This window comes from Bombyx mandarina, chromosome 07 (assembly GCF_030267445.1).
Source record: "Bombyx mandarina strain Sakado chromosome 07, ASM3026744v2".
NCBI classification, from domain to species: domain Eukaryota; kingdom Metazoa; phylum Arthropoda; class Insecta; order Lepidoptera; family Bombycidae; genus Bombyx; species Bombyx mandarina.
Window position 1 is genome coordinate 13,570,054 of NC_143214.1, and position 23,147 is coordinate 13,593,200.

Consider the following 23,147-nt stretch of genomic DNA (forward strand, 5'->3'; position numbering starts at 1 on the left):
CACGAGGGATGTTTTGTGAATTCAATTCAGAGAAATTAAGATTTAATTTCATATTTACTTTGTACAGCAAAGTATTTGAAACAATACAATAAAATTGTAAATGTTCAGTGGCCGTCATTTTTCACAGAATTTTAATTAGTTTCGAAATTAGTTTAAAACCGATCATCGCTTTAGTCCGCGGGCTCGTAATGTACGATGATGCAATTTCAGTTTTTGTTCCGTCAAAAAACTATTAACCAACACTACAGAAGCTTAAATTAAACATGAAGATGAGAGGGGTCGCACCCGGCGCGCCTGCACGTGCAGGATGTCGCTGAGCGCGTCCAGGCGGTCGTGCAGCGCCTCCACGCGCGCCAGCAGCGCCGCGTCCCGCCCCGCCGCGCCCCGCCCCGCCGCCGCCAGCCGCGCGCCCAGCTCCGCCGCGCCGCGCCCCGCCGCCGCCAGCCCGCGCCGCACCGCGCGCAGCTCCGACACGCGGGACAAGGCCGACCCTATCTCGCAGGCGGGGTTCGCCTCCATCTCGAATAACAAATAATAATAAATAAATCATCCAGAATAAATCACACACAGCTATCTAGCCTCAAACTAGAATTCCTAGTACTATGGGAACCAGACTGATATTCGTTTAAATAATAGCACTTGTATGTACGTCAATTAAAAAAGAATATTGTATTGAAGCGTCAAGAATTTAATATTTCAGTGAAATCAGTTGACGACAGTTAGTCGGAGCGTGCCGCTGTGCCGGTGCGGCGCTGTCAGCTGACAGCTGTCATGTTGTCATACCGACCTTGCTGCGTCAGCAGCTGAATCAGAGTGGATCTGTCCTGCGCGCCATTATTGGAATGAATAATTCCATTCAGTAGGTACTGAATACTTTTATTACCGACAGTACATATCAAGTCTAATAATCGTATGACGGCTGTGTCATCTCATTTAGAGTTTGTACCGACTATCGTTGTTGTCAATTAGTTTTTGTATATAACTGCGTGTTGTATTAATATTCAATCTCTCGTTCAGTGAATCTAGTGTGACAAGTAGGGAAAAAAAATAATTCAGTGTGCGGGCGCGTGTTCGTGCGCGTGTGCGGGCGCGTGTGCGGGCGCGTGTGCGGGCGCGTGTGCGGGCGCGTGCGGCCTCGCCGACGTTGCATGAGGCAAGAGCGCGCGTCTCGCAAGTCAGCCGATAGATATTAACCTCTTTAAGTGTAGATTCGTATTGTTGGCATTCGTCGTGTAGGGTCTGGTAGGCCTGCTGCAGCTGCGTCCACTCCTCCTGCATCTGTTCCAGGAGCTGCAGCTGCTGCGTGGTCCACGAGCACGTGTGCGACCAGCGCTCGCTCAGCGCCGTCAGCTGATCTTCGATTTCGGTGACCTCTGTGAACGTTTTGTAAGCCCGGTAATTTGATGACCTATAGCTTTGACGATTTCAATATTATATGATATTTATAATGTAACCGTTTTCAGCGGCGGCGTCGTCCTCCACGACCACGACGCAGTCGGCCAGCGCGTCCACGTCGGGCTGGTGCGCGCGCAGGTCGGCGTGCAGCGCCCGCACGGCCGCCAGCCGGCCCGCCAGCGCCGCGCCCGACGACACCGGCGCCGCCAGCCGCGCCTGCCGCTCCTCCGTGTCCGTGAGCCAGCGCCGGAAGCGCTCCAGCTCGCGGCGCTGCGCCCGCATGAGCGCGGCGTGCCCCGCGGCCTGCCGCTGCAGCGCCGCGCCGCGCAGCTGCTCCCAGCGCTGGGCCAGCAGGCGCAGCTGCAGGCGCACCTCGGCGGCCTCCTCGCGGGACAGCGCCGCCTCCAGCACCAGCCGCGCGCCCTGCTCCAGCACGCCGCCCACGCGCGCCTGCTGCTCCGACAGCTCGAGCAGGAAGCGCTCGTGCGAGTGGAAGTGTTCCCGCAGCGCCGGCAGCTCGCCCACCGGCTCCCGCGCCCGCGCCAGCCGCTCCTCGGCCTCCAGCAGCCAGCCCAGCACCTCCTCCAGCGCGGCCGAGTAGCCGCCCAGCTCGGCCGAGCCGGTCGTCGCGCTGGACACCGGCCGGGACGACGCCTTCTGTAAGGATCTTCCTCAGTATGCGTCGTTACTCAGTACGTGCTCGGTACGTGCGAGCCGAACATACATCAGCGTGCGTGGCGACGGGAGTGCCCGGCTCGGAGTCCGCGAGGTCGGTGAGGTCGGCGCTGGAGTGCGGCAAGGATTGGAACAGACACATCACGTACATCATTATGGACTTCTTGTCCGGGTTCGGCGTGTTCACGTCTGTAACCAAAGCGTTAATACATATTTATCAGAGCAACGTTTAATGTGAGAGTCAGTGAGAGCTGATTCAAATAAATACAATGACAAAAGAGTAATTCTCATTTGCTGATATGAATGTCTACAGAGAGGAGGGGAGGAGTGGTACCCTCTGGGTCGAGCAGGCGGTCGATGTGCAGGTGCTGGTGCGCGAGGCGGAAGGCGAGGTCGAGGCGCGCGGCGGGCGGCAGCGCGAGGGCGGCGCGCCACTCGAACAGCTGGGGGCGCCAGGCGTGCAGCAGCGCGCACAGCGCCAGCCCGTCCGACCAGGACGACGTGAAGTTGCGCACCTCCACGCCGCTGTACTTCTGCAACACGAGCGGGCGCTGTACTGCTGCTGCCGCGGTCCCGGGACCGCACCGCGCGTCGCCAGCCTACCGACCTGCGTGTGACTGCGGCACCACGCCAGGAGCGTCTTCTCGAGGTTCGTCTGCTGAAGGTCCGTCATCAGCTCCTTGAGGTGGCAGTGAACCTGCCAGTGCAGGATTATACTCCACACCATTCCTGTGACATGAGATTCAATCGATCCGATTCAACGATCCGACACCCTACATGAAACACCTGTTGTGCATATTGTTTTGTTTATTTTTTAATGATGTGTTTAAGTCCTACTGTCTAGAACAGTTGTGAAAGTTTGTGAAGACGTTTGGGTGTTCGTCACTCAATCACGCTATTAACACAGTTGGACGAATGTTGGTGCATAGATAAGTACATACCTATATACGTAGAAAGATAGAACATTTTCTGGATTAACAACTTTTACGTTATTAAAATCGGGTTTTAATTTGGCACAATTATTATGATTAATTAGTTCCGGATTTCTCAATGTGGTGTAGAGATCTGTATTGAAATAAATTCTCCCCTTCACTACGATGTCGGCAACAACAAAGAAAAGAATCCATCAAGATTATTTTCTGCCGCGGTTTCAAGGTTCAAAGATAATGAAGGCTTTATTTCCAATGTAATTTGGAAGCGGTATACCTAGTCAGGTCATAAATTCTGTCACATGTTTAATGTAAAATAACTGAAACAAGTCATAGATTCTTATAACACTAAAGTTTATTCAAAATGACTTCCGTGATTTTGAATACAGGCCTTCAATCTGCGCGGCCAATCGTCTATCGCAGCACGAACGAGGTACATGTCAATATCGGCGGCTGCCTTAATCAAGGATGTCTCGAGTGACTCCAAATTGGTATGAGGCTTTGAGCACGCCTTTTCCTCCAAGTGTTGCCATATCTTGTAATCTAACGGATTCAAATCTGGACTGGAGGAGGGCCAGTCTTCGTGCCGGATGAAGTCGATTTCACGCGCCGCCAGCCAGTCTTGTGTGCTCTTCGCTCTATGAGCTGGCGCCGAATCTTGTTGGAATACCCAGTGCCTGTTATTGAACATGGTATGAGAAACAGGTTCCACAAGGTTCGTCAGGACTGTATTTTGATACAAAACTGCATTCGTTTTTACACCTTTCTCACAAAAATATACCTCTGTTAAGCCCCAATAAGAAACTCCCAACCATACCATGAGCGAGGATGGAAAATGACCTCGTTGGACACGCGGAATACGGTTGCTCGCTTCTTCACTACTGTGTGCGTACACCTTATCATTTTGTTTGTTGTAGCTCTCTTCTACGGTAAAAATTTTTTCATCCGAAAAAAGAATTTCCCGATATTTTTTTCCCGCGTACCGCTTCAACAAAGCGCGGCATCTCTTCAGTCTCAGGTCCATTAGACGAGCATTCAAACGATGTCCTGTTTTTCTTCGATATGCCCGAAGCCCTAAGTCTTCATTTAACACCCTTTTCACCGTGGTTCTGCTTAACCCCATCTGAAGGGCCAACAGTTTCTGCTTACGTTTGGGATTTCTTTGAATTCGCGCCTTCACAGCTTTTATCACTGCTGGAGTCCTAACGGACCGAGGGCGACCACTTCTTGACCTGTCATCTACACTAGAGTCTTCATTGTATCGTTTGATGGTACGATAAACGAATCTTTTGGTTATATTCAAATTTTTCGGTATGTTACAAATTTGAATTGGCGCGTAACCGCAACGATGCAACGCAATAACTGCAACACGGTCTTCTTTAAGCGTCCACTCCATATTTAAAAATGAGTAAAATTCTAAAAGTATACAATTTTATTTTCATGAACAATTCGAAATTCGAATTCAATAAACTTTTTTGTGGCCAGCATTCTAAAAGAAAAGTTTTTACTGTGTGACAATACTTATGACCTGACTAGTTATAGGTGTTTTGTAATATCCCTCTAATTCTAAATGTGAAATTATCAGAAAATATTTACAAGTTTGTTACTCCATCAAGCATAATCTATTGAACGGGTTTGGTTAAAATTTTTATCTTGGAAAAGTAGCTTTTTGCACGGGTGAAGCCGCGGTCAGAAGCTTGTAATAAACAAATAAGATCGATTAAATTTAAACAAAGTCTGAGTGTAGAGATATAGCGTAATCTCTAACGGCGCCTGAGCTTTTCATTTTATGAAGACATGTTATTATGTAGACGGCGTGACGTTCAGCCCGTGTGCACGTCAGTGTCACCCACAACTGCTATATATGTACGTCGTGCCGCCGCGTGTCGCCGCGCGCGCGTTTACCCAGTATGAGCTTGGGGCTCCCGTCGACGACGTCGCTGCTGCTGATGTTGACGAGCTTGACGCCGTGCTCGTCGAGCACGCGCAGCGCCGTGTTCACGTTGTTGATGTGGTGCACGCGCATGCGCCCGCGCTCTCGCTTCTGCGCAAACCAACACCGAACAGAACAGTTTTAAATCGCAATCCAAACTTTCTTACCCTCTTTGCGTACTTGTATCAAAACTAAATGTCAAATAAAAAAATATATTTCGGGTTCCTTTTCCAAAGATATTTTTGTCTTCAGGAGGTCCCTGACGCATAATACTGAAGAACGTTAATAGACCAGGGTCGATAATTTTTAAAACCAAAACAAATAATAGTAGGATGAAACCCATTATTAGAAAAGGAGGGTTATATTATAAAAATGAACGGAAAAATAATTTACGGGCGATCTGAGGTCGGGAAGGGGATGGAGGTAAAAAACGGTTTTTCTCGATTTCCCGTAAAACTAAAAGTCCTGTGGAAAAAAGTCAAATGGCAATGTTGTAGGTAATAAAAAGATCTAAAACTTTTGTATTTACACTTTTTCACATAACCTCAAAATGTATGTGAAAAATTCAAAAAACCAAGTTTTTTGGTTTTTTATTTTTATCTTTTCAAAAAAAAATTTTCACGAGATTTGTTGAATACTTACCTTTTTATGTCCCAAATACGCTGTAATTTATTTGATTAGAAATATTTATTTTTTCACCTTATTTTTAATTAATATCGAAAAAGCACCCTTATTTTCAATCGAAAATTCACCTTTTTTCTAATGGGTTTCATCTTATTTTTTTTTTTACTTTTTTTTTTTTTAAATCTTCTACCCTTGTCTATAACGGGACGTCCGCGGCAGCCGTGCGCGCGTACTCGTAGTCCTGAGACGAACCGGGGTAAGTGAGACAGATACGGCTATTGTTTTTCTAACTATGATGTAACGATCATAGACGAACGGCTTCGAAAGAAAAATTTAAAAACTTAAACTTTGTTTCGAGGTGGATGTCTTTGGCTCGATCACACGTGTGCGGCGAGCCTGGTACAGACCGGCTGATGTTCAGTAGAGTCCCGCACTCCACCAGGGTGAGCTGGAGTCGTGCCGGCCTTCGTTAGCGGTTAATAAAACTATTTTAAAAATAATATTCGTTTGGATGAGAGAGAGACATGAGATACGTTTTTTGTTTATTGTTTCCAATAGCGACTCCCGCACATATCTCACTCTGCACTTACATACTGCTGAGCGGTGAGAATCTCGAGGAGAGACAGTAAGACCTCTCCATCGCGAAGATCTTGGAACAGATCCTCGACCAGGGGCTTGTTGTTCTGAAACATTTAGAAACAAAACGTCATTTAGACTTCATTTTCTAATTTATTGTATTCTAATAACTGTTTTTTTTTGTAATACTTTGTCATGTTTCCTTCATCTTTGCCATTGTAGCAATCAAACTATAATTAAATATTGACTGCGATTACTTATTACAAAATTTGTACTAGAACAGCAGAGTCTAGCTATGAAATTACGTATATTCATATTATTATCACAATACCACAATTTCTATATCACAAACGACTTCCACGATGAAAGAATAGCATCGCGCGATGAGAACCCACAGAATCTATAGATTTAAGAATTTATTTATATGATAGAAGCGACAAGACGTATTGTGGTCACTGGTAGCCGCCACCAAACATTTTGCCTAGAAATAATCAGGAAACAGTATTGCATTCCGGTTTGAACGGTGGGACAGACGCTGCACGTTGCCAATGGACCTTCAACCTCGTGTTTGATGAGGAGTGGAGGCGTCCAGCTGGAATGTCTACAGGACCGCCAACTCTACGTATGCTACATGCGCCGTGAGATCCTGCCCTGTCTACTAGAAACAAAAACCTGATAGATATCTTATCTTTGAAATCGTCGTGGCCTAAAGGATAAGACGTCCGGCGCATTCGTATCTAGCGATGCACCGGTGTGCGGATCCCGCAGGCGGGTACCAATTTTTCTAATGAAATACATACTTAACTATTGACTTCCACGGTGAAGGAATAATAACATCGCGTAATAAAAATCAAACCTGCAAATTGCAATTTGCGTAGTTACTGGTGGTAGTACCTCTTGTAAGTCCGCACGAGTGGGTACGACCACCCCGCCTATTTGTGCCGTGAAGCAGTAATGCGATTCTGTTTGAAGGGCGGGGCAGCCGTTGTAACTATACTGAAAACTTAGAACTTATATCTCAAGGTGGGTGGCGCATGTAGGTTGTAGATGTCTATGGGCCTCAGTAACCACTTAACACCAGGTGGGCTGTGAGCTCGTTCACCCATCTAAGCAATAAATAAAAAATAAGTTTACAAGATTTCTACAGGAGGTTGGTAGCAAGGCTTCATAGTTTTTAAACAACATACCCAATATTTGCATTTTGCAACAATATGCGACAATTAGGATCATTGTCCTCAATTAGTGACCATTGTACGTTAAACAGAAATAGACGGGACCGATGTCCATCCACAAAATACATATCGCAACTAGTCAATTAACTGACACGCGTGTTGTGACCCGCCGCACGCCGACGGAACAAACTGACTGTGCCTTCTATGTACTATTGTGTACCCGTGACACAGGCAGCTCTATGGCTAGCAGATCTTAGCTGCAACAGACAACGCAAATATTTCCCAAAGACCCATGCGATGATTCCGAAACAAAAAAGGTCGAGTCGAACTCAATTTTTTTTTCCTACCTAAACTGATGGTCTAGAGACCATATTAACATAACCGGTGCGCTCACGGGGCTCAAACCTGACGATGTTGCTAACACGAACCCTAGCAAGAGTCGTGCTTCGCAGAATCTACCACCGGATCAGCAGCGCGCCCCACTGAGAAGATCCGACGAGTAACTCAGTGGAATGTGTCTGTGGTTCAATTTACTCGCAGAGACCTTCATCGCAAACCACGGGTTCGACGAGAACGATGACCGGTGCTTGGGGTACCTAAAAGCATCGCTAGTGAATCGGAAGTATCCGAAATGACGTGTTTTGGGCGACGTCGACATTTGGTCCGCAGGATCGGCTGTGTAGTTTCCGGCTGCCACGATGAGAGGATTCTCATGTCATGCCGCTTTATCGAACTCAACATGCGACGGAGTATATTCTGGAGAGCACGAGGAACCATTTACGTAGATCTTGTGACATTAAATTTTTGTTTTAAATCACTGCACACGATCTGGTCGACTCTAGTTCGACCTTGAAATTTTCCTTTCATCGCGACGCAATGCCGAAAGTTTCACTTCTAAAATACATTTATCACTTTTCGTTATTGCTAACTCGGTATGATAACAAAACGAGTTTGTAATAACTTTAGGACGCACAGGTGCTACGTTAAATCCTTCAGTGCTTAGGCTTAGTTCTCAATGTTTTTTAAATAGGGGCCGTCTTATCAAAAACCACGTGTAATAACAAGTTGTATGCGATTCAAATAAATTTAGGAACCACTGACCCATGCTGTAAAAACGATTCTTACACAACACTCGAACTTTCATTCGTCGATACCATGTTTCCTGTAACAATATCTATTGGTTTCTTCTCTGATCGCAACGAGTTCATTAAACCTGATATTGGCTCGTGTTAGTTTTCCACAACTGTCCAATGCATTCACTTGTTATTTTATTGTTATAATTAGAGTTTTCGACAAAGGACAACAACAGGTGTGCAGCTCCGACATACAGGACGGTAACCACACACTCACACACGCGCGCGAGCGGGTAATGTCGTCGGTGAAAGCAACAATAACAAAGAAATATGTTTCGTTATTCTGTGTCTCTTTGTTTTTATAACATATCTCACTATAATCTACAGGAATACTCTGAAGATTGAACAGTACAGTGCTTCATCTGTTATTGGTTAGAGCAGCGCAATTCTAAGTCTCGTTTGAGTGGTTCATTCACAGTTGCTAACCGCATCGACATCGTTTTGTATTAGCAGTTAGCACCATGAGTGACGACAGCCTAGTTATTTAAAACAGGTCAAGGGAATATGCGGGTGGATAGCCAATACTGTGAATATACAACCCACTTGATGGTGAGTAGTTAGTGTAGTTTATGGACCTGAGCAATGGTAAGAAACAACCAGTCCGCTGTCCACCGCTGAGTACCCTCCTCAACGGGGGGACACGATCATGTCTCAACGGTTAGGAAATACCGCGGAGCCGCGCAAGCCGATTTCAAATTGTTTTTTTATTATTGCTTAAACGAGTGGACGAGCCTCACGGCAGAAATAGGCAGGGCGGTGGTACCTACCCGTGCGGACTCACAAAAGATCCTACCACCAATAATTACGCAAATTATAATTTTGGGGGTTTGATTTTTATTAAACGATGTTATTCCTTCACAGTGGATGACTTCGTGAAAATTTTGTTAAGTACGTATTACACTAGAAAAATCGGTACCCGCCTGCGGGATTCGAACACCGGTGCATCGCTAGATACGAATGCACCGGACGTCTTATCCTTTAGGCCACAACGACTTCAAATCGTGCGTGATAATAAATGTTTCGGAAACGCGCTGTCCCAGGCAGTGTTCACGAACTTTGCTGCTGACGGCGGGCGCGGCGGTGCGGTGGTAGAGACGACGTGACGGGATCATCTCGAACAATTCCTCAGATCTTTAATATGTGTCTATTGTTATCTATTTATTTACCTTAACGAGTTGAGAGTTGATCCATTTCGCAAATGTTTTCTTTTGTACATCTTCACGTTCGTCTGAAACAACAAAATAAACGATCATTTGCGGTCTCCTGACATGAATATTCAGCTCCGGGGACGAGGATAAGCCTCACAAGAAATGAGTAGAAGGGAACTGAGCGGTGTCTTGCAAATTATCTAGCCTACAGACCGCCTGCTAGAATAGGAAGACAGGATAATCAATCTACTGGTCGTTGAGCACGCGGCACCAAGAGCAAGGAGCCGTCTTAGATCTAAAGGCTTCTAGCGTCCCATCACGTTTATCGACTAATTAATGTCACGCAATAGTGATTCTGATAACTGAGGTTCAAACGAGGTTTGCGGAGAGTATTCGGCAGTAAGCAGCGGCTGGGCTCTGTCCCTGGTGTTGTTGACGTCCGTGAACAACAGTAACCACTCACCATCATGCGGGCTACACACTACTCTGTCTACAAATACAGTAAAAAAAATATTTATCATATTTTAACTTCAGAATCAGTTCAGCTGACGTACTCAGCCGTTCATTTACATTCAAAGTAATAGACTTCGGTCTACTAGTACTACTACTACTACTAGGATTAGTAATAGAATTAGGTCAGTAGTGACGTCGCCACATTACAACACCGATAACGCACATTCCACCGGGTCGGTATCCGGACGGACCAGAGCCTCCCAGGCCTTTAGCAACGTTAACATTGCACGCTACACTACTTCTCACTAAGCGCACACGTTCTTGGTAAGTTTCATCCCTTTTAACATCTCACAGAAATTACGTTTTTTTTAATTAACCACATCGATTGCTAGCTCCGGAAAACACATGTCTTAAATCGTAGCTGTCAAGAATAAAATCAAATATTAAAGTTTAAGTATGGTGCAGATTAAGTATTGTCTGCGGTAGCTTCCGACGGGAACTGACTTCATGATCTAAAATAATAATAAGATATTGAAGAGATGTCCCGTTGGTCGCGCTCCGATGAGCGATTTGCTTCTCGGGTTGCTTAATATGATGTGACCTTCAGCCATTGTTGTTATGACGTCATATTTACTATGTTACTTCAGTATTCCAACGTTACATTCAATGTTATTTAGGGATTCCTTAAATTTTCGCGAATGGTAGATACAATTAAAACTTGTGAAAGTTTTTATTTGGTGCATTGCTTAGGTGCTGAACCAGGGTCTAACCAACATCATTGCCGCGTACAATTACTAGAAATAATCCATCTGTATCGCAAGTGACAATGATGTTCAAAATCCCATCGTTTCTGTGTCTGTTGAGCAACGCAAGACATGGCGATCGCACAGTTCGTGCGGCGCCCGCTGGTCAAGTTCTGTTCACTTGCCAAACTAAATCAAATGGACCGATATTGTTTTGATGCTAACGTTGAAAGCTGCTGCTAACTCAGCGGTAGATTGAGTATCGTCAGGTTCCACTATCGCCTTTAACTAGTCGGGTTGATTTAAATTTTCTGGCGATCATGGTGTTAAGATCGAAATGTCCACGTCAGTAAGCGCTCAAACCAATTACAAGTCGCGCGTTCGTCTGTCAGGTAGTGTTCACTCACTAAAAAATATTTTTGTTTTATTTTATGATTTACATGTGTATTAAAAGGAGACATATAAAAAAGTACATACCTATACATTAGAAATGAATGAAATGAAATTTACATAATTTACAGTGTAGATATTCATTATTTACCTAATGGTTTAATCTACAATTTTCATCACTCTCAAATTAATCAACTTCATCGCATTTCACTTCATATAATTTTTCATATTATAACATAATATAAATATTGGCTTTAAAGGTCTCGTTACCAGACCATATGTAACACAAAAAAACCGGCTAAAGATGCCGTGGAAAGGTGCTCTTTTCGGCGGGAAAAGCAAGAGCGAAAGTGAACAAATGAAGGAATATGAAACAAAGTTGCTGGAGGTGGCTTCTAGAGTTCTTCCAAAAAGTCCACTGAAATCTCAGTAAATAAACACCAGTATACTGAGACTTTATTTCATCCCATCTCATTTCGTTTCATTTAATTTGATCTCAATTGATTACAATCTCATAGAGATTAGCTTCATCCCATTTATCACATAGAAGAAGAAGAAAATTAAGAAGTGAAAACTTGTTTAAGCCACCATATACCGCTGCTTTAATCCGCATATAATCCGCAAATATCCGCATTTAATAAAATAATTCGCAAATCGGTAGGCTCGCACGTTTGATGTCATGAGCACCACCGTCACCGTCGCGTCGCTGAGAATTGTCGAGTGGTAAAGAGGGGCGGCTGCCAACATAAACTGAGACCCATGTCCATGAGTAAAACGCTAGACAGGTCAGCGCCAGTCAGTCAAGTGTTCTAATCTCGATACGAGTAACCAGTGTTTCTTCACCTGTGATTCATATCGCTTTTTTTTGTTATCTAGTCCTAGTAGTTAAGCCACGACGACTTCAAAACTTTCTCATGAACTTTAGGTATGAGTTATCAACTTCAATGGAAACATTCAACTTGTTTAAGTTGTTAGCGCTTCGACTTTGTTGGCGATATGACCAAATACCAAGCATTTGTTTTTTTCTTTTAGAAGTAGAGCGCGAACATGAAGCGTGTCGTAGATAGGAGTCAGCGACTTCGCAGCGCTGCGCCCCCACCAGACGCGCGGGCTGCGTGCGCGGTGCGACTCGTACGTACAGTACAAATGAGTCCATTGATGGAGCAGCCGCTGTCCGCTACTACAAGCACGTGTATGTCCTGAGCGCCGCCGCGCCGGCAACTCATCCGTCCCGACATCGACATCGCCAGCAGTCGCGCGGCGCGGCACTTTGTTTATCAACGTGTTCTGACGGCACCCACCTAATGCGCTAATTATATTTTTTACAGCATTTAAATTAAAAAATCTCAGCGATTAAGCACGCTAACAAAATTATGATACTCTGAAGTCGTCGTGGCCTAACGGATAAGACGTCTGGTGCATTCGTGTTGAGCGATGCACCGGTGTTCGAATCCCGCAGGCGGGTACCAATTTTTGTAATGAAATACGTACTCAACAAATGTTCAAGATTGACTTCCACGGTGAAAGAATAACATCGTGTAATAAAAGTGAAATCCGCAAAATTAGAATTTGCGTAATTACTCGTGGTAGGACCTCTTGTGAGTCCGCGCGGGTAGGTACCACCGCCCTGCTTATTTCTGCCGTGAAGCAGTAATGCGTTTCGGTTTGAAGGGTGGGGCAGCCGTTGTAACTATACTTGAGACCTTAGAACTTATATCTCAAGGTGGGTGGCGCATTTACGTCGTAGATGTCTATGGACTCCAGTAACCACTTAACACCAGGTGGGCTGTAAGCTCCTCCACCCATCTAGCAAAAAAAAAAAAAAACTCTGGTTTTGTAGTTGCATTCGTGCTATTTATCTATGTGTCCTAAAACATTTCAAATGAACCTAATGGAAGAAAGTGTAACCGTTATTCTTGTTCACACAGTAATTACAGCACTACGAAGAGAAACTTTGTCATTGCCTTTGAGCAATGTAAGAATCGATAGTGGTTCAGCAGTAGCACGCAAGCAGTCAATATAAAGGTCTCGCCTCGGAGCACACTCCACCAGTATACACGACATTTCAGAAGCGCTGTTATGTCATTTTTATATTGGAAGCAAATGTTGCCTACGTGCGGCCAACGCACCCGTGAGTGGTTTTCATCTTTCTTGGTGCATCTCCAATATCAGAGACACTGTCAAGCCTGGGGTGGACTTGGTTTAGTACCTTCTGGTTCTCATTGAATAAGTCACTGAAGCCACTTTTTGAAACTTACTTGAAGAAAGGTATTTACAGAGCTGGAAACGCTGAGTAGGGGGAGATAGTAGATGTAAGGAGGAACGCAGTGCTTCCAGATATAGAAGGGCTTTTCCTGAGAACCACATGATACACTTGAATCTGATTAATGTGTTTTTAGCTAATTATAAGTTGAAAATCGTATTATGAATTTATCTATATTATTTTTTTTGTCAATATCCTTTTAAGCGGACGAGGACACGGCCCACCTAATGGTAAGTGGTTACTGTCACCCATGGACTTCAGCAATGCCAGGTGCAGAGCCAAGCCGCTGCCTACCGCTTAATATACTCCACGAGCCTCGTTTGAGGCAGGACATGTCATAGCGCTCGGGAAATACTGTAGAGGGGATGGGATTCCAAAGCCGGATGGCACGTGGCAAAAATGATATCTAGAAACGCACTGTGGATGAACGCAATGATTCTAGGTAGCATGGATGAACTCTACTCCGGTGACGGTGCGACAGTAAAAACGAGATGATGTGATCATCTCAACAATTCCTCAGAGCACTCCCTATGGAAAATACGATACAAAATACAGAGAGAACCGAAGTCCCTCCACAGACCCAGGGGTTCCATAAATAAATACGATCTAAGAACAGGTCTTACTATAAGAATATTTTCACTACAATATTCGGTAGTACGTTGCAATTGATACACGTTAATCTGATACTTGTTCTCCGATTGCGTTATATGATACTTGCTGGAAATTTTAAAAGCATTTTATTAACTGTGAATTCTGAGATCTATAAATTATAATTATTTACGATAAGCAATACATCTTCGCTGCAATACATCGGAACGGTTACATGGTCTTAATTCAACATTGGAAACACTCGTCAGTATATTTTTAAACAATAATGATGATAATTAAAGTAAGGATGATTCAAAAAAGCATCACAAGTTAGAATTATAAGGATTATCTACGCACAGAACAGTACGCAAAATCGCTCTTAAACTAAAAGGCTTATTACATTCGACTGAATTTAGTCGACTGAATTCAGAAGCTTTAGAAGCTTCTGATTACACTGTTCTAAATTCAGTTACTGAATCAATTGTCAGTTTAAATGCGACGAAGTAAGACGTGTCGTGTGCGTAAGAAGATGGCTCCAGTATTGTCTAGATAACAACAAAATTTTTGTTTTTTTTTGTTTTTGTTTTAATTTCTATTTTTTTCAATATCTATAAATGGATTCAATCTCGTTTGACCTAATATTAAACCTTGTGACACCGTTTATTCAAAAGCAGGATATTATCCTACGATAGTCTATTATATATCTATTATATAACTATTACATATCTAATCCTACGATAGTATAAGTCCAAAAGAAAGATTGGTTGTAACATTAAGATTTCTTGCAACAGGAAATTCGTATCAAGATTTAAAATTTAGTTCTTCAATATCCCAACCCCTAATGACAAACACTATCCCTGAAACATGTTGGGGCTATTTATAAATGTCTGGCACATTAAATAAAGGCGCCCGAAATTAATACTTTTTATTCGGAAGCAAAAAACAAACTAAAACGTCCTTACGCACGGAGAGCTACGGGACGACTGAATGAAACCATTCAGTAACTAAATGCGATTACACCTTCCTAAATGCGTTTCTAATTAGGCTTCTAAATGATACAGTCAGTCAGAAACCATCCTTGCTGCTGAATTCAGTAGACTAACTTACTTAATGCTATTACACTTGGCTGAATTCACTAGCGACTGAATTCAGCCAAGTGTAATAAGCCTATAAAGTAGAAGGCACGTTCGGTACTCGCGTAACAATAAACGAAACGTAACTTTACGGGACGATAACATGTATCTCATGTACACACCTACTTATGTACCCATACTTCCCATGTATTGTAGGTACATCCGAGCGGCGCGACGCGGCGTGTAGGGGCGGTTTTGTTTATTTACTGTATTCCTTCCGCGCGCCGACATGTGCGCCGCGGCACCGGCTGCATCTGTGCCCTAAACATTTTATGAATATATCGTAAAAAAGTCAGCGACCTGTCGAACGTGACGCCGCAACGTCGCAACGTCGCAACGTCGTGCCGCATACCGCTCGGGAACGCGATGAGCTTCTTCCGTGTGGCTGTACAGCGTATGGGAACCAAGTCTAGCTCATACTGTCATTACTCAAAATTAGATCATATCGATGTTACCGAGTAATTTCTGATCTAAATATTGCATAACCGTAATTTGGTGTATTCGTGATAAATCTCCATCCCGGCAAGCACCACTATACGAGCATGTATGGTGCCGACGCTGATTGAAACATAAGACTAATTAAATATGTCGGTCAGAGACATAAAAATAAGGACGAATTAAAGTAGTAAGAGGAATGCGACGATCGTCGCGTGGGCGATAACGGTCCTCCTAATGAATGCAGCGCGCACTGCACGGACACTCGCTACCTACCGATATATATATACGAGTATTGTGTAATACATTTTATAAATAATTATAATCAATGTCACTTGTGGCTCGGCAGTATCGCGCGTCGCACACTCTTCTCGTCGCGAGGTTGCCCTTGAGCGAGTAGCATAAAAGGGACACGTATGCTACTCTTTGCATTTTCTAAGTTTATGGAGATGAACAAAAAAGTTAAGAGTGAATTTGATGTTGAGCTGTTCCTAAAACCCATCAAAACCTGATAGCGGTCCACCCTGGCTTTGAAATGTCAAATGGAATGATGTAGCGGCTACTCAAAAATATTATAATTATGCATAGAATAGTACTTCATTTGCACACAGAAAGGACGTGGATGACTTGCAAGCAACAGTCCGCACGCCAATGGCCGCGCCATAATTTGCTAATTCCTAACCGACGCTTGTCAATTGTCTAAAGATGTTCATCTAATAAAGCTTTTTATCAAATTCTAGTGTATTACCGCAGTGCGAAGGCGTCACCGAGGCCTGCCCGCGCCGCACACCCAGTGGGCGAACATATTACAAAACAATAAGAAAGTCGCTCTTACACACTGATAATGACTATAACTTATGGTTAGCACACTTTTCGTTTTTTTGTTCGATGTCACACGAAATGTCACAATAAGTCTATAGATATATCCATATTGCATATTATAGCTGTATTGGCTTTATCAACCGCACCAGCACAGCCAAGCCTCTGCACATCGATTATGCAGAGGTCGTAACCGTCGAGAGCAAGTGCAAGTCACAAGTCATCAGATTTGAAGTTACAATGAACAGTTGCAAGTATGTAACGCTATCCCATCTCTTCCCGTCGATGTCGTTAAAGGCGACGACAGAATTTACCGAAGAACGGGCAGCATCGACTAATATAAAAAAACTTACTGCGATCGCCAATTGAACACAGCGCTACAGTATTAGCCTAACGTACTTAAGTACCGGTTGCCTATTTTTAGTTATGCCTAAAAATTTGAAAACCAACGAGGTATTTGAATTCAATTACATGCTGAACACGACACGGCCGCTAAACACAAGAACATTACTGTAAAACAAGAGAAAACTGATGGAACCCGACTCAGAGATCAGTCCATGTACGGAAGCAGACACAACTGTCGCGACAAATTTCATCTTATTATACCTTTTCGTCATAAACATACATACGTGAAAGCAAAAAAAGTAGCTTGGGTTGTTCATGAACATTCTTTGAATATAAAATATAGCTTTAGGAGGACAGGCTAATCCATGTCTCAGATGGGTGACGGCATACGGCCGCTGCAATCTACTTAAATCAACATAGCTTTTCGGGAATTATGTTTCTGGTAACGTCTGACTACAGATACAGGTTTTCCACTGTTGTTAAGTTCAGTTGTTGCCGCAAGCTAGGATATCAGTGTCCAGCTCCAGTCAGAGCTGATCGACGTATGATGATGGGTTACTTAATGTAGCCATACAGTAACCCACGCACACACAACTGTATGAGTTACCAACGGTATTGTCAACAGACAGAAATGAGTATGTTTTGACTTGAAATGACGGAAGTAGTTTTATTATAGTGCGGACAGTCGGGTCTGTATGTGACAGTCACTACACGTGTTTTAATATTATTTGAAAAGTATCTAAATTTCAACCTCTCTCTTTTGAAAGAAGGTGGCAGTTACATTGGTATGTTGGTAAGCTTCTTTCTTCGTTTAACACAAAGTGGGTCGTTCCGCGTTCGTTCGACTACGACTCTGTGTCGATAAGAATGTAAAGACGCGGTGCACAACAGTCAACGCAGACGTTACCGACTAGCGACCTTGTTATTACTATTGCAATATAAACTTAATTGTAATTATTTTCAATCAGATGGTTATGGACACCTTCATTATTATAAATATGGACAAAAATACCCGAAAACAAAAAAATAGCAACCATTCTGGCTCGACGAAGGGCACCAGGGCGATACCAATGTGAGCAAGGAATACTTCGAGCTCATGTCTCAAGGTGAGCCGCTGGTACACTGGGCGGGCCGTCTACCCGTCTCCCCGTCAATACAAAACATATGTACATACCTGTATACCGCTATTAAAATATATGCTATGAACATATTTTGATCGAGTTCCTAACGTACAAGATGATCACGCGTCCACTACGCTGTCGAAGTGGTTTTACTCGTATTATTTAACTTCACTTATGATGGCGCTGTGAATGAGACGCAACAGTTACTGCGAGACAACTAGTCGAGAATCCAGAGCACTCAATCAAGACTAATGTGGACGTACTAATTGTGACTGCGGTGTGTCGTCACGACACGAATGGGCTCTAATTAATATTAAAGTGATTTAGCCCCATATTCAACAACGCATCGCAATTGTCTACAATACTATTATGATCTTGGCGCGTGTTTCATTCTTTTACAACTGATTTGGATACACTTCTCGTCAGGACATGTACTCCCGGCGAGTGTTAGCCCGTAATGTAACTAGAACTTCAAGACCTTTAAATAGTGCCGGTTCGTAATTCGGGTGAAGTCTCGATAGGTTACATTAGCGAATGCTCGCAGTTATCATCATTCTCGTCGAACCCGTCGCTTGCGACGAAGAGCTCGACGAGTAAATTAACCCACAGACACATCCTACTGAGTTTCTCGATGAATCTTCTCAGTGGGTCGCGTTTCTAATCCAATGGTAGATTTTGCGAAGCGCTACTCTTGCTAAAGTTAGTGTTAGCAACGTCGTCAGGTTTGAGCCCCGTGAGCTCTATACCTGTTAAGTTACGCTGACAGCTTAGGTAGAAAAAAAAGCTCTCAGTTTGTGGAGATATTGACAGTAACAATAAGTAACGTATATCATCAAATTTTGCAGTGTTACGTTCACTTCCGCCACCTGGTTATGCCAGTTCACTTGGCTTTTTCTTTGTCGCCCACTTTAAGAAGACTCAGTCCTGTAGTAAGAACTCAAATATTTCACAAATGAGATAAATTCAGGATCATGATGGTACTCGAGAGCCATGTGAAGCACCTTCTGTGGAAGTTGTTGGTGAACTGTGTTGTATTTATTGTATTTGTTGTCCTTAAATTCGCGTTTCGATATAGCCGCACCATTCGGTATGAATATCCTACATATCTATATCTATAACACCAAGACGCTACTTTAAGTCACCGTGTCCTAAATCCTATCACCGTGTCGAGAAGCAGTTAGTGCATTTTGGTTTAAAGGGTGGGACAGTCATTATACTGTAAAAACTGAGACTTAGAACTCATCTCTGCAGGTGGGTGGCAGTGGCTGGGAGTTCATTCACCCGTCTCTAGAATATATAAAACATAGATGTTTCCAAAGCTAGGATGTCTAGATGTTAGAATGGACGAGTGCGGCGCGGTCCAAGCACCAAGAAGGAGAGCGCACACGGCTGGCAAGCCCGACAACGCTGTCTCCGCCGTGCAGAACGTTATCGCCGCCGCTTATCATCTGACTTTGATTAATTAGACAGGTGGTATGCGGTATGTATGTACTTGTCTATATTCTTTTCACCAAAATTATTCGCATCAGTACTATGTTGGTCAGTCATTGGCCAATCACTGAGCACAGTTGTGCGATGATCTCACCACGATAATTGTGAGAAACAATACGATATACGCGTATGTAGTGGACCACGTGAGAAGTTAGACGTGAACTACAAGTGCTAATTTTACATGAGATTTGCAGCACACGCCGGGAAGCCAATTTCAAATCTCCAGTTTGGCCACATAAATATTCAATTATCCTATTGTTGATCTTTATTCATACAAATTGATACAACGATATACCGGCGATAATTTTATCTGGAAGTGTGGTTGTGTGGAGGCAACGGAAACTTGTGGAGAGCTTCATTACTTACTAGCGATAAGGGTATAAAAAATTGCATTTGCAATTGTCTACCGAACAAACTTTATATTTCTCTATTTGAAGGCTTAACACCAGGTGGGCTGTGAGCTCGTCCAACCATCTATGTTATAAAAATAAATAAAAAAAATTAATAGAAACAATCAATGTTTTCTGCATAACAAATTTTATAAAAAGACTAGGCGGGGTACTAGGTAGTTCTGACAGTCTCTTGTGCAGTTTGCATGGCAGATGAGACTAAGTTCACGCAGCACTCTCGTGGGATGGAGTTTGGACAAAATACCTTAAATATCGGAGGTGAAAGTACAATACCCAGCAAAGCGCAGGAAAACCGCGAGAACTTAAACAAATAGCTCGTTCTCAAGAACCAAGATTGCAGCCGGCATTGATAACGTTTAGTAATAAACATCCTTCTGTAACGAATTTCGAATCTAACGTGATCACAGTTTCCGGATGTTCTGTTTGAGTTATCTACACAACACATGCACTATCTCACCACATCAAACATTTAGTGAGCCTGCACCGTTTAAACGGCTCGTTGACCGCGGTTATCTCGCGGAGATCATCGCAACGTTACTGCAACCGGGCATGTACACACAGTTCTGTAACTGCTGCTACTGCTGCCACTACTACACTCTTTCATAACACCACAGATCTAACGGGTCGGGGTCTTTGGTGATTATTTTCCAGTCCTCTCTAATAACAATAATCACTACACCGTGTCTAGTATTTTTCTACGAATTAATATAATTAAAATACACAATTAATTTAATAAAAATAAAAATTACTAGTAGGTATCTATGTAGGTATATACGCGATGAGAGGCTGAGACGTGCTTCGTTACGCAACACTTGTCGTGGGCTCACTGGGCTCACTGGGCCCTCGTTCATGCGTCGGGAAAAGTTTCACTCTTTATGTACATCACTACTGTGTACTGCTGACTGCACAATCCAAGATAATTAATAAAATTATTGACTAAGCAAGCAACAACTTGTGAGGGTCTTATGTACCAGCGGGTACCCTAGACTACAAGACCAACTAAGCAAACTGTTACATATATCGTCTTTTCTCATTAAAAGTGTACAGTTTTCTAAAATATTTGAAATTGATTTAATATGTGGAATAATTTGGCATTACCAGTATTTTTCTCATAAATACTGTCAAAAGGGTGTAGATTAGTTTGTTTTGTTTTTTAGTTTACCTATGTTTTGACTAAGTACTGTTAACAAAATTAATTCATAATTTTTTCTTACTTTAATAGACAGATAATGTAACTGGTAAAAAATAAAAAATAAATGTTGCAAAGATGATTAATATTAAAAATATTAATGGAGTAAATTACTTACATTAAGGTAGGAAATAAAATGGACTGGTAAATAGTTATTTACAAGAGTCAGAGGGTCATTTAACAATAGTGAACAATTTCATATTGAGAACTAAAATTTTATTTGTGTTATTTTTAACATTAATATTTTGTTGTTTCTGTTCGGAGATAACATCAAAAATAAGAAAACTGTTCTAATACAATCAATATTTCAATCTTATGTCTCAAGATCAATGCAGTATCATTCACATTATGTCTATAATTATTAGTAAACTTGCATACAAATAAAGTATTGATAATTTACAAATTTTAATAATTGCTATAATTTTCTTTATGTTTTTTTTATTTTTTTTTATTGCTTAGATGGGTGGACGAGCTCACAGCCCACCTGGTGTTAAGTGGTTACTGGAGCCCATAGACATCCACAACATAAATGCGCCACCCATCTTGAGATACAAGTTCTAAGGTCTCAAGTATAGTTACAACGGCTGCCCCACCCTTCAAACCGAAACGCATTACTGCTTCACGGCAGAAATAGGCAGGGTGGTGGTACCCACCCGCGCGGACTCACAAGAGGTCCTACCACCAGTATAAGTTATATGACAGGCATATCATATTAACATGGTAGCAGTCAACTGCCGGGCAAGCAATGTATGGCTTGGCAGTTAGGTTTTCCTTGATCTTCAAGTATGAAACAAAAAATCGTAAAATGAAAATGATAAATGTGAGATTGCAGACGTAAATAATACCATAATCTGTTGCAATCCAGTGTTTTAAGTTTTTTTTCCTACTAAATTATTTTCCTTCACTTTATTTGACAAGTGACTGTTCATACTGCACCGCACTGTACTGTGATGCATTGAAACATGATATTATAGTTGCATCCATTAATCCATAACTAGATGTAGTGTAACTGCAAGCTGAACATTCTTGGCATCTGTCATGCACCAATTGTGATGAAGAAAGCTGTCCACTATATGGAATCTTAAATAAAATCCTTTTGACAATTTTTTATCTTCTTTGTAAGACTTTTTTACTTAATGTGCTTTATACAATGACTTCCACCAATAAGTGACCACCCAAAAAAATATGAAAATATGATAAGTTTATATAAAGTTATAGAGGAGAAAAAATTTTAGCTATTTAATAGTCTTTGGAAAGGTCCAAGGTAATTTTGTCTCAATAGTTTTGCATATATTTTTATATTTTTTTAGGCAGTCACTTATCAGTGCAAGGCATTGTCTGCATATATTAAAATACCAAATAACTTAAATGTACTAAGAAAAAAAAATTCTGTGTTGAGTTTAATTATGTGGAAAATGAGAAGTTCTGAGTTAGTTTCTAATTCTTTTCAAAACTTCATTCCCAATTGGTCAAATTGGTCAAATAAAAAATAAAAAAATTAGGTTAAAATGACTATTTCATTCCTTTTTTTTAAGATTATTTATGACCTGGTAACTAAGACCTTTAAGTCATGTCTTATTTTAATGTATTTTTTTTATTTTTATGAAAAATGATGAAATGAAATGAAGATGATTAATTTGAGACATTAATCAACTGGTATGAAATCAAATGAAATGAGATGAGATGATATGGGATGAAATATAATCTCAGTAAAATGGTGGTCATCTACTGAGACTTTTTCATTGGACTTTCTGGAGAATCCCGAGAAGTGACGTCCAGCGGGTTTGTTTCATTTTCCCACATTTGTGCACTTTCACAGATATTAAACAGTTAATAAACCACCGTTATTACACGATTAAACCTGCAGAAACACTAAATAGACAAAATAAAACAAATCACACAACTTCTCTCCTTGCGTTCCCGCCAAAAAGTCCTTTCATTACTTTTATATTTTGCTACAGTTCTACCTGCATTCTTCATTAAGAATAAATATTATAATAAATCCCAAATTAGTAAATATAAGTTCATTAGAATATTATTTGTACTTTAACATTGAGAGTTAATGGAAATTGTTTCCTACATAGTTCCAAACTAGTTTCCAAAAGGTTCACCAAACTGGATGTAATGGATAATATTATATATATTATCAATTGACAAAAATTTAAAAACAAATGATTAATCA

The 23,147-nt window shown here is 42.1% G+C and overlaps 1 protein-coding gene across 7 annotated transcripts in view; it reads right to left on the bottom strand.

Annotated features, from left to right (window-relative positions):
- The window catches only part of LOC114251819 (dystrophin, isoforms A/C/F/G/H), a 480,975-nt gene that overhangs the window by 443,376 nt on the left and 14,452 nt on the right, over window positions 1-23,147 (bottom strand). For 6 of the 7 annotated variants that reach the window (XM_089728893.1, XM_089728897.1, XM_089728899.1 and 3 more), the window contains 9 exons: window positions 9,604-9,665; window positions 6,147-6,239; window positions 4,905-5,043; window positions 2,678-2,799; window positions 2,405-2,603; window positions 2,120-2,259; window positions 1,455-2,052; window positions 1,195-1,373; window positions 286-519 (listed from right to left, as the gene is read on the bottom strand). In XM_089728893.1, coding sequence (XP_089585019.1) covers window positions 286-519; window positions 1,195-1,373; window positions 1,455-2,052; window positions 2,120-2,259; window positions 2,405-2,603; window positions 2,678-2,799; window positions 4,905-5,043; window positions 6,147-6,239; window positions 9,604-9,665 — 1,766 coding nt within the window. The remainder of the gene's footprint in view (window positions 1-285; window positions 520-1,194; window positions 1,374-1,454; window positions 2,053-2,119; window positions 2,260-2,404; window positions 2,604-2,677; window positions 2,800-4,904; window positions 5,044-6,146; window positions 6,240-9,603; window positions 9,666-23,147) is intronic. The other variant, XM_089728894.1, reaches the window with a different exon arrangement.